Source organism: Hydra vulgaris, chromosome 06 (assembly GCF_038396675.1).
Source record: "Hydra vulgaris chromosome 06, alternate assembly HydraT2T_AEP".
Taxonomy (NCBI): Eukaryota; Metazoa; Cnidaria; class Hydrozoa; order Anthoathecata; family Hydridae; genus Hydra; species Hydra vulgaris.
Genome location: NC_088925.1, coordinates 25,428,432 through 25,444,104, shown reverse-complemented (window position 1 = coordinate 25,444,104; position 15,673 = coordinate 25,428,432). Strand labels below are relative to the sequence as shown.

The 15,673-nt window shown below is 25.5% G+C and overlaps 1 protein-coding gene across 1 annotated transcript in view; it reads right to left on the bottom strand.

Annotated features, from left to right (window-relative positions):
- The window catches only part of LOC101237421 (voltage-dependent P/Q-type calcium channel subunit alpha-1A), a 171,320-nt gene that overhangs the window by 57,329 nt on the left and 98,318 nt on the right, over positions 1 to 15,673 (bottom strand). The window contains exons 21-28 of the mRNA XM_065799704.1: positions 14,263 to 14,369; positions 13,781 to 13,889; positions 13,501 to 13,608; positions 7,487 to 7,539; positions 7,316 to 7,361; positions 4,829 to 4,929; positions 4,558 to 4,756; positions 761 to 925 (exon numbers count right to left, since the gene is read on the bottom strand). Coding sequence (XP_065655776.1) covers positions 761 to 925; positions 4,558 to 4,756; positions 4,829 to 4,929; positions 7,316 to 7,361; positions 7,487 to 7,539; positions 13,501 to 13,608; positions 13,781 to 13,889; positions 14,263 to 14,369 — 888 coding nt within the window. The remainder of the gene's footprint in view (positions 1 to 760; positions 926 to 4,557; positions 4,757 to 4,828; positions 4,930 to 7,315; positions 7,362 to 7,486; positions 7,540 to 13,500; positions 13,609 to 13,780; positions 13,890 to 14,262; positions 14,370 to 15,673) is intronic.

Sequence of the window (15,673 nt, the reverse complement as noted above, 5' to 3'; positions counted from 1 at the left end):
GATTCTCTAATTGACAAATTTTCTCAATAAAAGCAGTAAAAGAAACTTTTTAGTTAAATGCTATTTTTTAATGTGTCTTGTCATTTCACATTTTATTTACAAAATTATCATTAACATGACAACAACAGCATAAAAGTTCATCAAATAATATTGGCAAATCATTTTTGGGTGACCCAAAAATTGATTCAGCTTAGTGTCCATGAGGGTGTAAATCTGGCCCTAATCACATAGCCTAACCTACACCTTAGCCATCATTCTATTACTTACCACTTATTCTGTTACTTTGCAACTACTATGTTACTTTGCACCTAATCTGTTATAACATGCAATTTTTCACTTGCTCTTTTATAAAACTACAACATAACATGTTTTTTTTAATTATATAACATCTTTTTTGATATAAATATATCTTCTTTATATGACTAAAAATTTCTAATAAAAACCGATTTACACACAAAACTAGCACAAATACTTTTTTTTTTAAATAATTGTCTTAACTTTTTTAAAAGATTAACTTATTTAAAAAAATAAAAAATGAATGAAATCAAATCAAAACATTATGTTACAACATTTAAATTAAATAAGAAACTATGCTTTTTATAAAACAGTTTTGATTTTATTAAATTTTTTACTAAGCCAAAAATTAAACGCAAGTTAACAGTAGCATTTTTGAAAACTTTAAGTTTAGTTGACTTAATGCTTGTACCTCTAATAGGGAGATAACATGCAATGTAATCAATGATGTTGTTTAATATTTTACCTCTATTAACAGGGAGATAACATTTATTACAATCAATGATGTTATACCAACTTCCCATGGATAAGATTCAATTAATGACCAAGCAGTGTACTGTAAACTTTTCACATCCTCAGGCATAAAGCGTTCCATTGGTTTTGATTTCATTGCAAAAATTAAACTATTTTTCTAAAAAAATAGTTTTCATATAAATAAGCAGCTTTATTTTTTACTTATTTACCTCCCTAAGGCTGTTGAAAAAGCTACTACAGACATGAAGACTACTCTCTTGTTTGGATAAACAAGTTTAGTGTAGAACTAAAGAGAGAAAGAGACTTTTTTTTATATACATAAATAATATGAGGTAGTGGTGTAGTGGTAGAGTGCTTGCTTCATAAGCAAGAGGTTCTGAGTTTGATTTCCACCACATCCCAGGTAGTACCACGCTCAACTTGTTTCTCAAAGCAGCGGCCTTGTTCATCAAGGTTCGTGTTTTGGAATTATAGAGTTGAGAGAGGGTTATAACCAAAAGTAGCCTCCTCATCTGTAATGGCTTTCTCGGCTTTGGGGAGGTGAATTATAAAAAAAATATATATATTTTACATGTTTTTACAATTTGTTTGAGGAAACGATGTTTTTACTTGTTTATAAAGTAATCAACAATTTTATTATAGCCTTAGATCTCTGTGTTGTAATAACATTGTATTTTAAAAAGTAATAATAAATTGATAATTGAGTCATTTACATATTAATATTCTAATCCACAAATGGTTCTTAACAGTAAAAATGCTTTTATTGTTATTTTAAGTTAATTAGGACAAAAATATACAATATAAGCTATTTCTAATATGGAAGAAAAAACTAAATATTTTCATTATATTTCTGCATATAAAAAAAACAACATAAAACAATACTAATGGTAATAGATATAAAAAAAACCTAAAACATACCCCATGGAATAGATATAAAACATGCACCCGCACATACCCCATAAAATAGATATATAACATGCACCTTCACATACCCCATGAAATAGATATTAAACATGCACTTACACATACCCGATGAAATAGATATAAAGCATCCACCAACACGCACCCCGTGAAATAGATATAAAATATACTCCAACACATACTCCATGAAATAGATATAAAACATTCACCTACACATACTCCATGAAATAGATATAAAACATGCACCTACACATACCCTATAGAATTAGTACTAAAAATTAGTTTTTTCAAAAAATTACACATTTTTTGGCTCTATGTTGTTATTGCAGAACTGTGGTACCTAAACTGTGTCAATCAAATGTTTGATGGGGCTTAAATAAATATTTAAATTTTTAATGTTAATAATAATAATATAATATTTGCTGTGTATAATAATAACAACTGTTTTCATTAAAAAGAGTTTACAAAGAAGCTAAAAGCTACTAAAAGTTCTACCCAACGGCATTTATAAAGAAACTATTGACTAGGTTATTCAAAACAAATTTTATATTTGGAAAAATAATACTACAATAATAAAAGCTTTTCTTTTTTTTCTTTCAAATTCAAACTTCTGTAATAAAAAATAATACTGCAACTATTACAGATGTTTTTTGTAACTTTTATTTAACTCTCAGTTTGATTAAACAACCCTACTGTTAATTCTCTTTTCACCATTGGATACCTTTTTATGAACTATGTTAAACATATACACATATATATAAAATTTAATCTCTATGGTTACACACTTGTGTGATTTAGATAAATTTCCATGATGTCATTTTTAAATTTAAATATAACATTATGGAAGAGTTATAGCGAATTTTATATTTGGATGCCCTTTCTAGCATTAACCTATTTCCAAATAAGGACTGAGTATTTTATACTGCTACACAGCCGCTAGAAGGATTACCATCCAAGGTTTACAAGGTTTACCTTTAGCCACAATTAAATTTAGATGTAGTAAATTAATAACATAACTAATATAATGTTTTCTTAATAGAGTTATGTGTATGTGAGTGTTTGTGTATGAAAAGCTTTAAAAACAGAATACTTTCTTTTGGGTGTCAGTTTGGCCTAAATTTTCTTTTTAGGTTTCACTTTTTTTTTTTTTTTGTAAAAATTATTGCCAAATGTGTTCAGTACTGTATTATAATCTGTTATACAAATCTGTTCAGTATTATATATAAAAAGAATTGCCAAATCTGTTCAGTCCCAGTAAGTTTGCAGGTTGTAAGTTATTAAAAAAAAAAAAAGAATATAGTTCAAGAGCAAGCAAGTGATTTACAGATAATCTCAAAAATCCTATACTAAATTAATTAGGTAAACATAAAAAAGGAGAGAACCCTAAAGCACTTGCTTAGAAAAATATTCAATTTTTTTTTGAATAATGACTTTTATTTCTAATTTCTCTGGTTTAGCGATTAAATTTTGAATTAAGTAGCAAGTGATTCAGGTATTCATTGTTATTTACTTCCAATAAAATATTTTCCATAACTTCTTAACTTTCTATACAAATATTTTTTTGCTTTATTGATGTTGGCAAGCACTTAACTGAATTTTATTGTCTATGTTTTGGTGTAACATGGTTAAAAATGGTAGGAATCACATTAAATTTAAGTTTTCTTGAGTTTTCCTGAGCCATCTTTTTTTTCATCAGTACATTTATTTATTTATCTGTACATTTATGTAGGTACACTTTGATGCTGATCAATTGGAAAAAACCAACTATTTTATCAGTCATGCTGATTAGTTTTTCCCACTAATCAGCATAACTGATAAAATAATTAATTAAACATTATACATTGTTATGTTGTAACAATGTACAGCATCTTTTTTTAATGATTACTTTACATAAAAAGTTAGTTTTAGTAAGTAAGTCCAGTTCAGTTGTTTAAGTACAGAAGTCTTAATAAGTAGTTATTAATTTCTTGGAAAACATTTTATTAAAAATGTTTTCTGATTTTTACAATTAGAAATCCTTTCTTGGAACTGTTATTGCAGCCTACTGCAGCACAGTATGAATTTAGAATGAGTCTTTGCTTGCAGTTTATTTTTTTGCCAAAATAAAAAATTTGCTTTGAATTTTGTTTTGATTATTTAGTTTAATAACTGTTAGAGTTTGATTGCTGTTTGTTTTGATTATCCAATCTAAAACAATCTCATATGTGTTCGTTCTCTGAGTATATTTTTAATATAATAAAATTTCATAATTGCGAAGTTCACATTTATGCCGATTTGCACTTATGCCAGTTTTTACAACTGCTTTGAAATTATGCTGATTCACACTTATGCCGATTCGCACTTATGCCAATGTTTGCTAACTCTTTTGGTGCACTTATGCCAGTTTGCACTTGTGCCAGTTTTTTTCTACTGTTTCAAATTTATGCAAGTTTGCACTTTAGAAATTTGCACTTATTCAGTTGTCTCTATAAGATCTCTACATGAGATGACTTATTTCAGATAATTCAGAACTTTACAACAGTATTCCATACAAGGATAAATAACAAATTTATGTATGTAGAATAGAAACTCATGTAAATGAAAAGATGTCCATTCATAAAACAAAAATAAACAAAAAAATTATTTTTCCTTTAAAACTTAACGAAAATGCTACTTACTTCTGTTAGTTTACTTTTTTTTAATATTGAAATATTGTATATATAAATGTAAGTATATAACTTTTACTTTGATTATTTTAGTTAAACATTTTAAATTTAAAAGTTATAAGACTTGTTATTTAATTTCAAACTGAGATTTTTTAATTTAAGATAAAACTTGTCAATCATGTTTAATTACAAAATAAAAATATAAAATTTTAAATAAATTTACTGTATTTCTATCAAACTCAAAACCACTTTCAGCTGCAGCTTGCTCTTGAAAGGTGAGAATGATCATACCAACAAAAACATTGATAAAGAAAAATGAAAAAACAACAACAAACATAAGAAAGTAAATGGAAACCCATATTTTATTATTTTTAATGGGACCTCTGCCATCAGAAGTGCTATCAATGCCATGCTGCATATGTCTAAGCAAAAAAATTAAACAATCATAAATAATAAAAAAATATGATAAATAATTCAAAGCATATTAAACTTACATGTACCAACCATCACCAGTTGAAGATGTAAATAAAGTAATGAGTGCTTGAGCAATATTTTCAAAATTAAAAACATACAACAACCAATCTCGTTCCATTTCCTAAAAATTTCCCTTCTTTAGTAGATGATTTAAAATTATTGATAAAATAATTTATCAAAACATACATACATATATGTATATATATATATATATATATATATATATATATATATATATACCCAGGACAAAAAGTTCTATAGAATTTCTATAAAACAATTTTCTTTCTATAGAATTTGTACAGAAATAATTGAATTATATAGATTTTCTAGACTAATTTTTTAATTTATGTGAAAGTTATATAGAAAATAAAACTGTCTATAGACTGCTAGAATATCTAAAATTATTATAGCCTATAAATTTGTTTTCATAGTGAATTTCTATAGAAATTCATCGTAGTACATTTCTATAAAAATTAATTATAGTGAATTTCTATAAAAATTTATTATGGTAACTTTGTATGTGAACTTTGTATGTGAACTTTGTGGTAAATCAGGTAACTTTGTATGTGAACATTTTTGAATAAGTTTTTGAAAAATGTGTTTTTGTAAAAACTAAATGCTTATCTTTATTTGAAAATAATTCAAATATGAATTGTAAAAATTGTGCAAAAACAAAACATTTGTGTGTTGAAGAAAACATTAAAGCTATCAAAACAGTGTTGAAGAAAACATTAAAACATTTGTGTGTTGAAGAAAACATTTGTGTGTTGAAGAAAACATTTGTGTGTTGAAGAAAGCATTTGTGTGTTGAATAAAACATTTGTGTGTTGAATAAAACATTTGTGTGTTGAAGAAAACATTTGTGCGTTGAAGAAAACATTTGTGTGTTGAAGAAAACATTAAAGCTATCAAAAACACAGTATATTTATTGTATATTATAAATACTGACTTCTAATTTTAACTATGTGTTTGTTTTAAAATTTTTTTAATTAATGAGTTAACTTTGTTAAATTCATTATTTTTTTATGTTGTTATTTCAGAATGCTGATAAGGTTGTTTTAGAAATTAACCTAGATATACTGTAAGAAGAGAATAAAATTTTAAGGGCACAACTACAAGAGCTACAGGTTTCCTTAAAGTTATACATATAATAGTTATATATATATATATATATATATATATATATATATATATATATATATATATATATATATATATATATATATATATATATATATATATATATATGTATATATATATATATATATATATATATATATATATATATATATATATATATATATATATATATATATATATATATATATATATATATATATATAGAAGTAGGTTCTTCTTTTTAGTGCTTATCATAAAAGTTCTTAAAGCAATTAACTGATGAGGCGTTGGCAAATTTTATTGGTAGCTGATTTCAGATAGGCACAATTCTATTTGAAAATGAAATTTTCCCTTCGAGCATAGTTCTTTGTTACTTGCTTTGGTTTTGGTACTTGGTCAGTCTGACAAAGTACCAAAACCAAAAAATAGTCAAGATCTTGTTGATGGTGTTGTTGGTAACTAATTATACATTTAAATTTCTTTAATAAACAAAAAAAATTAATACTTGAACTCTTTTGGATTTTTAGCTTGTGCCTATCAGATACTGAAAGTTTCATAAAGGGATGTACGACCAACAATAAAAATAAAATTAAACATCGCGTTGAAAGTTTAGAAGATTTAAAACATAAAAGAGTGAATTTATGTTATAAGAACGTGTATTATACATATTTTTGTATAACTGTTTTAATTATTTAATGTTTAAAGTCATTTGTTGTAAAAGTTTATATATGCACATTTTCTTTTCTTTTTTTTTCTTATAGAAAATATCCCTCATATAAATATACAGATGGTCTATAGAATATCCTAAAAAGTATATAAAATTGCTATATTCCATCGATTCTATAGACCATCTGTATAGAAATTATTAAAAAAATTTTTCCTTTACAATTTTGAAAAATATGGTCTATAGAAACTTTTAAAGAAAAATCTACAAAAATTTCTATAGAAGCTTCTATAGACTTTCCATTGTGATTCTAGAAAATATTCTATAGACTTAATAGGTAATATGTTTCTAAAGCCTTTAGAAAATAGTATTGTTTTTTTTAATAAAAACTTCTATAGACTTTCTATAGAAATTTTATACAGTCTTCTATAGACTTTTTGTAGTTCAATTTCTATAGGCAATATGTTTAAAAAGCCTATAGAATATACTATTGATTTTTTTTAATAGAAAATCTATACAAATTTTGTCCTGGGTATGTGTGTGTGTGTGTATATGTATATATATATATATATATATATATATATATATATATATATATATATATATATATATATATATATATATATTTATATATATACATATATATTTATATATATACATATATATATAAATATAAGAAAATTAAATTTAAAAAAATGCTAAGTTCATAAAATAAAAAAAATACAATTGGAGTATTGTAGTTGCTCTTTTCAAATGTAATAAAACTTCCTCTAAAGACAAAAAAAAAATTTATTCAATAAAATTATAAAAAAATTGAACTATTAATTCTACTTAAATTGTTAATTATTTTGTTTTTCAAATTGGCTTATTTTTATCATTGAAACCATTGACTTACTGGCAATCCATTTCTGTATACTTCGATGGGTCACTGCAGTACCAAAACTGCCCCTAAATAAATCAAAAGAGAATAAATTTTATAGTTGTTTCAAATAATAGTTAAAATAACTATACTTCTGATGTTTACTTACTCTGTTTTCAAAAAAATGAATGAAAAATAAAATAAAATAGATTCTTCGAGTCTGATTTACCTACTACTGCCTGCTAGTTACACAAGACAGATATTTCACATAATGCTTATTTATCAAAACATGCAACCTCACACGTTTTGGTAAATTACCTATATGAATTATTAGCATCATGAGTTATTAGCATCATGAGTTATTAGCATATTCAATAATATTTAAACAATATTTCATCTCTTCTGAGCGGATGCAAGTCAGAAAAGTGAAATACAAAACTAAAAAATAATCAAATAAAAACATTAACTATAAGTTGTTTGGATTTTGTTATTAAAAATTTAATGTGTACCTTGAGATGCCTCTTGTGTATTAGTGTTTAATATGTATTACAAAAAATATTCACCACAACAAAAACTTGTAAATAAAACTTCAACATTAAAATTAATAAAACTTCAACAACAAATCAAATAAGACTAAATGAGTACTACTATGCTTGAATATTTTTTCAGATTAATTAAAAATATGTTTTTATTTAATGCACCAAAATATTGTAACATAACTTAACTTAAAAAGAATTCTAAAACAGAAAAAAATGCCCTAAATAATTTTTAAAATTTATTTATTTTATATTATAAGTTTTTTTTTTTAATGAAACTACAAATATTGAGTTGGTTCGCACTATTGATATTTAGAGATGTTTTAAGTAATAGGCAATTGTATAATTCTTGAATTATTTTCAGTAATATGGTTGATCCAAGTTTCCTCTGCAAGCACCTGTTTCTCATAGCTTGATAAAACCAACATAAACTGATTCTTATTACTTGTTATTTCTTACTGTGAAAACTATGATCTTTTGAAAAATGTATTGTAGAGTTTAAGAAATCTTTCGTTTTGCAATGTCACACTTTTCAATTTAATTGTCAATAAACTTGGATACACACCTGATGACAGTTTTCAAAGGAGAATTTCAAAATTGTTGCATGTATTGAGTTTTATCTAGCTGACACCATATCTAAAGTTTTTTAAAAATACAACAAACATGCTTTAGCTCAATTTTCAACATGCTTTAGCTAAATTTTAATAGTGTGCCCTGTTAATGTGTTTCGATGTGCTCTTTTAATGTGTTCTATTAATGTGCTTTATTAATGTGTTTCAGTGTACTCTATTAATGTGCTTTACTAATGTGTTTCGGTGTGCTCTATTAATGTGCTTTATTAATGTGTTTCGGTGTGCTCTATTAATGTGCTTTATTAATGTGCTTCGGTGTGCTCTATTATTATTTTCCAGTGTGCTTATTATTTAGCTCAATTTTCAGTGTGATTTATTATTAAATACAACTTAATTCATGAAGCGTAAAATTTTTTTTACGTATTTATAATTTTTAAGAAACAGCCAGCTGAGTTTTATTTGGGCTAAAACTCATTAGTCACAGTGCAATAAAACTTATTAGTCACTGTGCGATTATTAAAAGTTAGTTGAATAATCCTTGCTAATAGTATTAAGAAGACTGATTGAGCGTTAAGAGATCTTTAATTAAGTCTACAGTTTTTTAATTTTTGGATACCATTTTTCAGAAAATAGGAAAGTTTAGAGGGCATTGAAGAGAATTCTGGAAAATACTATTTTAAGACTATAACAGATATATTGTCAGGACCACAAGCTTTGCAAGAGTTTAAATAAGAAACTATTTAAACTGTCACTGCTGGAGTGATTTGGATGTCTAAGAATGGATTGTTTTATTTCTCTGAGAAGTCAAGAAAGGTTTGATCATGAAATTTAAGAGATATATAAGAGAAAATTTTATTGCTATTGGCTCTGCTAAGTTCTCAGAATGTAGTGATGATATTCTCAGAATGTAGTGATGATATCCTCAAAATGGAGTGATGATATCTTCAGAATGTAGTGATGATATCCTCAGAATGGAGTGATGATATACTCAGAATGTAGTGATGATATCAGAGGAGATAATAAGATTAGAGCCATGTCATAGAGCTGGAATCTTAAATTTACTTTTTTTTGAAATCTTAAATTCACTTTTTTTCCATCCAGGTTTTTCAAAATTCTCTACAATCTATATTATCAATATTAGAATTATTAGACCAATTGACAATATGTTTTGCATTAACTTTTAACAATAATAATTAAATTAGGTTTGATTATTTTTTACTATTTAAACAAATTTTTGTGAGACCGAGAACGAGACGAGACGAGAAATTTAACAATTTTTAAAAACAAATTTATTAAAATCCAAGTAAAAAAAAACATGGTTTTGACAAATAGACACAAATGACATTTGTCAAATGTAAACAACTTTTTCAAATATTAATTCAGAATTTTTTTGCCAAACTTTTCCAACAAGACAATGTTTTCTCTGATTAAGATGATTTGTTCTACTTTTTCTGGGTGTAAGTTGTGTCTGGATGATCGGACAACATTTCCACCTGAGCTAAAAACTCTCTCTGATTTAGTTGAACTTGCTGGAATAGCTAAAATTTGTCTAGCTAATGAAGAGAGTTCTGGCAATGTATTTGAATGCAATTTTCAGCAATCAAGAATCGGAAAGTCTTCTTTGGCATCAGGGAGATATTCATACTGGCACATTTCGCTCAAAATAGGATTCAGTTCAGATGTTGGCTCTTGTGTTTCAAGTCTGACGTTTAACTTGCGCTTCAGTTTTGAATTAGGAAACAAATCTGCTGAAAGGACTCTGGCAACAGGTTGGCACTCAACATTATCCTTAACCTGTGAGGCTAACCATTCTTTTGTTGTTTGAAATTTTTTGAAGAGCTTCAAGTGAAGTCCTTATAAAGCAGGATTTAAGTAGTTTGCTGCAGCACTCAATAAGTTTCCAGTGTGACAAAGAGGAAATCTTTTCTTAATGCAGCTTTTCAAGTTATTTGCATACTAGACACCGTAGCCATTTTTTCCATCCGTCTCAATAAATTGATCAATTTCCAGCTTTCCTTCAATTAAGATACCTGTGTGTCTGCCTGGAAACTGTTGGACATTGGGTGTCCAGTGATGTAGTCTCCAACTTTCGTCAACAGCATGAAAAGTCCAAGAGATGTAGCTGTCCTGAGCTCTAGAAGTCCAAAGGTCAGAAGTAAATGCAGCACTTTTTAGATTTGGCGTAATCTCCGTTATTATGCTCTTCATTCCAGCTTGAACTTCTCTTGACCGAATTGAAAGCTTTCTTGAATATGTTGTTCTGTGATGAAGGCTCAGTTTAGGGTTTGCAATGTCAAATAATTTCTTAAAACCTCTTCCTTCGACTGCTGAAAAGGATGCCAGATCAGTGCAAAAGTAATCCTGCATTGCAGAGTCAAACTGTTTTTGAATGGAATTGTCTTTGTCATATTTGGACTTTGTTTCAAGCATTTCGACCATGGTTTGTTGTTTCTTCTTAGGAGAAGGAAGAAGAGAGTCGTCAGTTTTTTCAGAATACTCAACGTAATCTTGACTGTATTTTTTTTCGAGGTGACGATGAAGTCCGATTGTGTTTCCATCTTTTGTTTTCAAAGACTTTTTGCACGCCTTGCATTCAGCACCGCCACTTGTTTTTTGAAAATATCTCCAGATTTTGTTTTTTCTTGGTGACATTTTTGATCGTTGAAATGAGGCAAGAATATTTCTTTTCAATATGAACAATATGTGTCAAGTTGAATTCCACTGGTAAACTAATGAAATTAAGTCGAATATGCACCATTTTGTACAAAAAGTTTTTGTGTTTAAAATCTAATTAAAATATTTAAAATCTAATTAAAACTTTTTAATTAGATTTTTAAAGTTGACAACTGCAAGTTAAAAGAAATCTTGCAATGATTTACTGACAGCATTTTTAATTGAAATATTTTTTACATTTGTCACATGCATTAAAAAAGTAATTTTAGTATTGTAATTTGTAGGTCATCTCAAGTGTTAATTAAAGTATAAAGTTGACATCAAATTGTGATAATTAAACACAAGTTTTGAAAATCTGATCTTTAGTTTATAAAGATCAGATTTTAATAAAAAATTACTTTTTTAAATTACAGAAAATAGCATTTTGCAACAATATATTTTCCCTTTTGAACCCATATCATCTCCAGCTTCTTATCTTCTTCCCATCTCTATTTCATATTCCTCTTCTCTATTTATATCATATTAGATTGATTAGATGCGCTTTGTTTTAATTGTTTTTAATTGAGCTCAACTGTTAGATGCTTTACACTTCAATGCTTTGTTCAACTATTGATTGTTATTTTACTCTTGTGTGGTTGTTACCTTCATAACAGTATAATCATAAAATCTTTTTGTGTTCAAGAGTAATGACAAATTCAAAATAAGGGGTTCTAAACTTTACATGGTCACCAATTCTAAATACCAAGAGATTTTTTAATGAAATTTGAATTTTGTTAAAAAGCTTCAACTTTATTTTCCAAAATAATAAATATGGTTCTGACAAAATTAAATGATTTTAAAAACACCTCTAAATTTAGTCATATGGTCTATATAATGCTTCCATAGAAAGAACTTTTTGTATGGAAATATATAATAAAGCCTACAGATAACACACGCAAACTTTTAATATAAATTTTTTTACAGTCTTCAGATAAAAAAAAAACTATGATAGTTTTCAAAATTTGTAACTGTCAAATAGCAGAGGCATGAAGTGAACTTCTTCTCCAAACTAAGATATTTTTCTTCAAAATGAGATATTTTTCTCTACACTAATTGCTTTTAGAGCTCAACAGGAACTTTAAAAATCCTCAAAACAATTAAATGTGGGTTTGGTGTCAAGATAAATAATATCTGTCTAATTTCGCCCTTTTTTTATTTTGCATATCACATTTCTGTAAATTTTTATTTCAGGTTTGTTGATGTTGCAGAAGTTTTGAAAAGATTCTAGAATGTTTTTTATAACAATTATACAAAATAAATCATTATTTTGTGCTGACAAAAAATTTTTTTTTAATATTGAAATTAGGCAGTACACCTTTAAATTATAAAGTTTTATGTATGACTTGTTTGAGTAGGAGTTTTGAACTTTTTCATTTATTATTCTTTTAAACCATTTAACAAGAGTTTTTAAACATAATGCTTAACAGCAAACATTGTTTAAGACTCGTTAAACGTTTATTTTTCAAATATTATTAAGAAAGTAATTTTCCAAGCCCCAACAACAGAATTTTATTTTAACTATCACGCATATCTATCAATAAAAAAATTAAAAAAAAAACTTGGAATCTTTAAAAAATAACTTGGAATGTTTAAGAAATGGTAAAAAATTTTTTAACTGAACTAATGATTAAACAAAAATTCTATTTTTTTATTGTAGGAATTACAATCTAACGTTAAAATGTTAAAAATAAATAATAAATATTTTTTAAATGTACCTTTAAGTTATATTTTGAACTTAATTAAAGACAACAACATATTTTTTTATCATCATAAACAAAAACTCTATCCCCTTTCTTTCTATTTCTATCCCATTTGTATATATTTTTTATATATGTTTTTATTCACTTTATATATATTTTTTATCCGCTTTGTATATATTTTTATTTATATTTATATTATATTAGTTGCTTTCACTATTATTTTAATATAAAACTGTAAGTTATGTTGATATTATTTTTAACATTATGTTTTACAATTTGTTTTATTTGATACTATGTTATTTTATTATATTTGTTATATAAATTTTTAAGTAATTTTTAATTTGAAAAAATAAAATAAAAGTGAGTACAACCATTTATGCTTTATATTAGGTAAATAAATCTTTTGACATAAAAAAATTCATTGCAAAATAATCATTGTAAACAAAAAAATATCAGAAAATTAAATTCCTAAAATGCAGAAACGTAAAAAAAAAGGTAAGTAAAAAAATAACTAAAAAAAAAAAATTTACTGAAAACAATTGTACACCCATAATTGAAAAAATGAGAAGCAGTTGTAGAATTATAACAAGCACCATTATCACATTTTTCAATGAAAAAAGCATGCAAATAAAAACAACCTAAAAAGAAAACATATTATTATATATATTGGTGTTTTTCAATGAAAAAATAATGCAAATAAAAACAACCTAAAAAGAAAACATTTATTAGACTTAAATGTTTGAAAAATTTTCTTTAAAAAGTATTTTTATTGTAATTAATCACAATTTATTCAAAAATAAAAACAATTACTTTCAACTTTGGTAGTTTATTAATCACTTTCAATGGTCTCAATACTCTCAAGACACGAAGAACTTTTACAACTGTTTTTATGGCTGGTGAAGCATTCTTTATTTTCATGCTATTGTTAAAACAATATTATGAGAGGAAAAAATTTAACAAAAATAGTAACATTTTTCAGTCATTGATAGCAAAGTAAATATGTTCTTGTCTTGTCAAAGTAAATATGTTCGCTGAAAAAAGCAAACAGAAATTTCAAAATTTATTTTTTAATTTATATTTTTAATTTTATCTTGACAACTGTCATTAAACAATTTAATACAATTAAACTTAATTCAATTAAATCAAATCCAGTTGTCACATTTACAAAAAGCCCATAATTACAATAATATAACATGATTTTGATTTTAATATTATCATGTCTATATTATCACATCTTTAATATGTTCACATATAAAAGATGTGACTTGTCAAAAGCACTAAACCAACTCTACTTTAAAATTATGGAGGTAATTGAACATGTCACCACAAACATATCAACACAGTTCCAAACGCCACGAAAATATGAACCGTGATGTAGTACACAACCATAGTTTATTAACTAAATAAAAAATCACAAAAAAATTTAATAAGAAATTAATTGCACATTTTTAAAATAAAAAGTTTACATATATTTTTGAAGCATATAAATTTATTACATTTTTATACAAAATTGAATTATTTTAGTATTGTTACAGCATACAAATACAAATCTTATCATATAAAAGTAAGTTAATTGTGTAAATTCAAAAATGCATTTTTGAATTTTATTGTTCATTTTTTTAAATGTTCCAAGTGTTTAAAAAGTTGTAAATTTAAAAAAGTTTTAAAATATTAAAATTAATAATTTTTTTTTTTAATTTGGTTGTTTTATCTTAAGATCACAGTGTTGATGGCTATTATCCTCCTATTTACCTCTTCCTAAAACACAAATAATTTCTTGTTTGGAAACATATACTTATGTATCAATTCAGCTATTTATCTTAAAATTTGGTTTGAATCTTCTGTTATGTATTATTATTTTATGTTTTATTACATAAAACATTATTGAAAATTTACCAAAATTACTTTTTAACAGTACGCCCACTAAAATAAAATATTTATTAGAAAAAGTAAGTTTAAAGATAAATACATTGAGTTTAACTTGAATTTTCGAAGTATAACTGTATATCTTGTTTAAGTTATTAAAAAAAATAAAGAAAAAAAACATGATAAAACATTTACATAAAAAATAATTATATATTAGAACAAATTTATTTTTTAGTGCTAAAGATAAACTTTTTGTAGCTGATTTGAGCAAGTTCTGAGCCTGAAAAAAAATTGTCTTTTTATCCAAAGTTTCTGTTTAGTAATAAGGAACAAATAAAAAAGTAAGGTAACTGTATTTAATTTTTCTTGAACTTGCTCTAGTTGTCAAGTTTAAATCTGTTTTTTAAAAATACTACTATGGTCATTGGATAGATAAACTAACATTTGTTTTTCAAAATACCGAAGCATAGTATCTATTTACTTTTCATTACTTAGTTACTTTTGATTGAGAAAAAATATTAATAAATTTACTTCAACTGTTACATTCAAAACACTTTTATTTATGGAATCTTAAATATATTTTTTTTGTTTTTTAATTTCCTATTTGCTTCCTAATAATTCCTAACAACATAGTTGTTGTTTTCAGTTTTGTTAAAAGTAAATTTATAAACAAATTTTTTTTTGACATTTGGCACTAATGAGATCATTAGGTCTTTTGTAACTCTGTATTAAGCTCGAAAGAGGGGATGCAAAAAAAAAAAAAAACTTGCTCAGAATAAAATGTAAGAAAGTTATTATGGAATTTAAAAATTGTTTGAAATTTGGGGTTATGCTTGA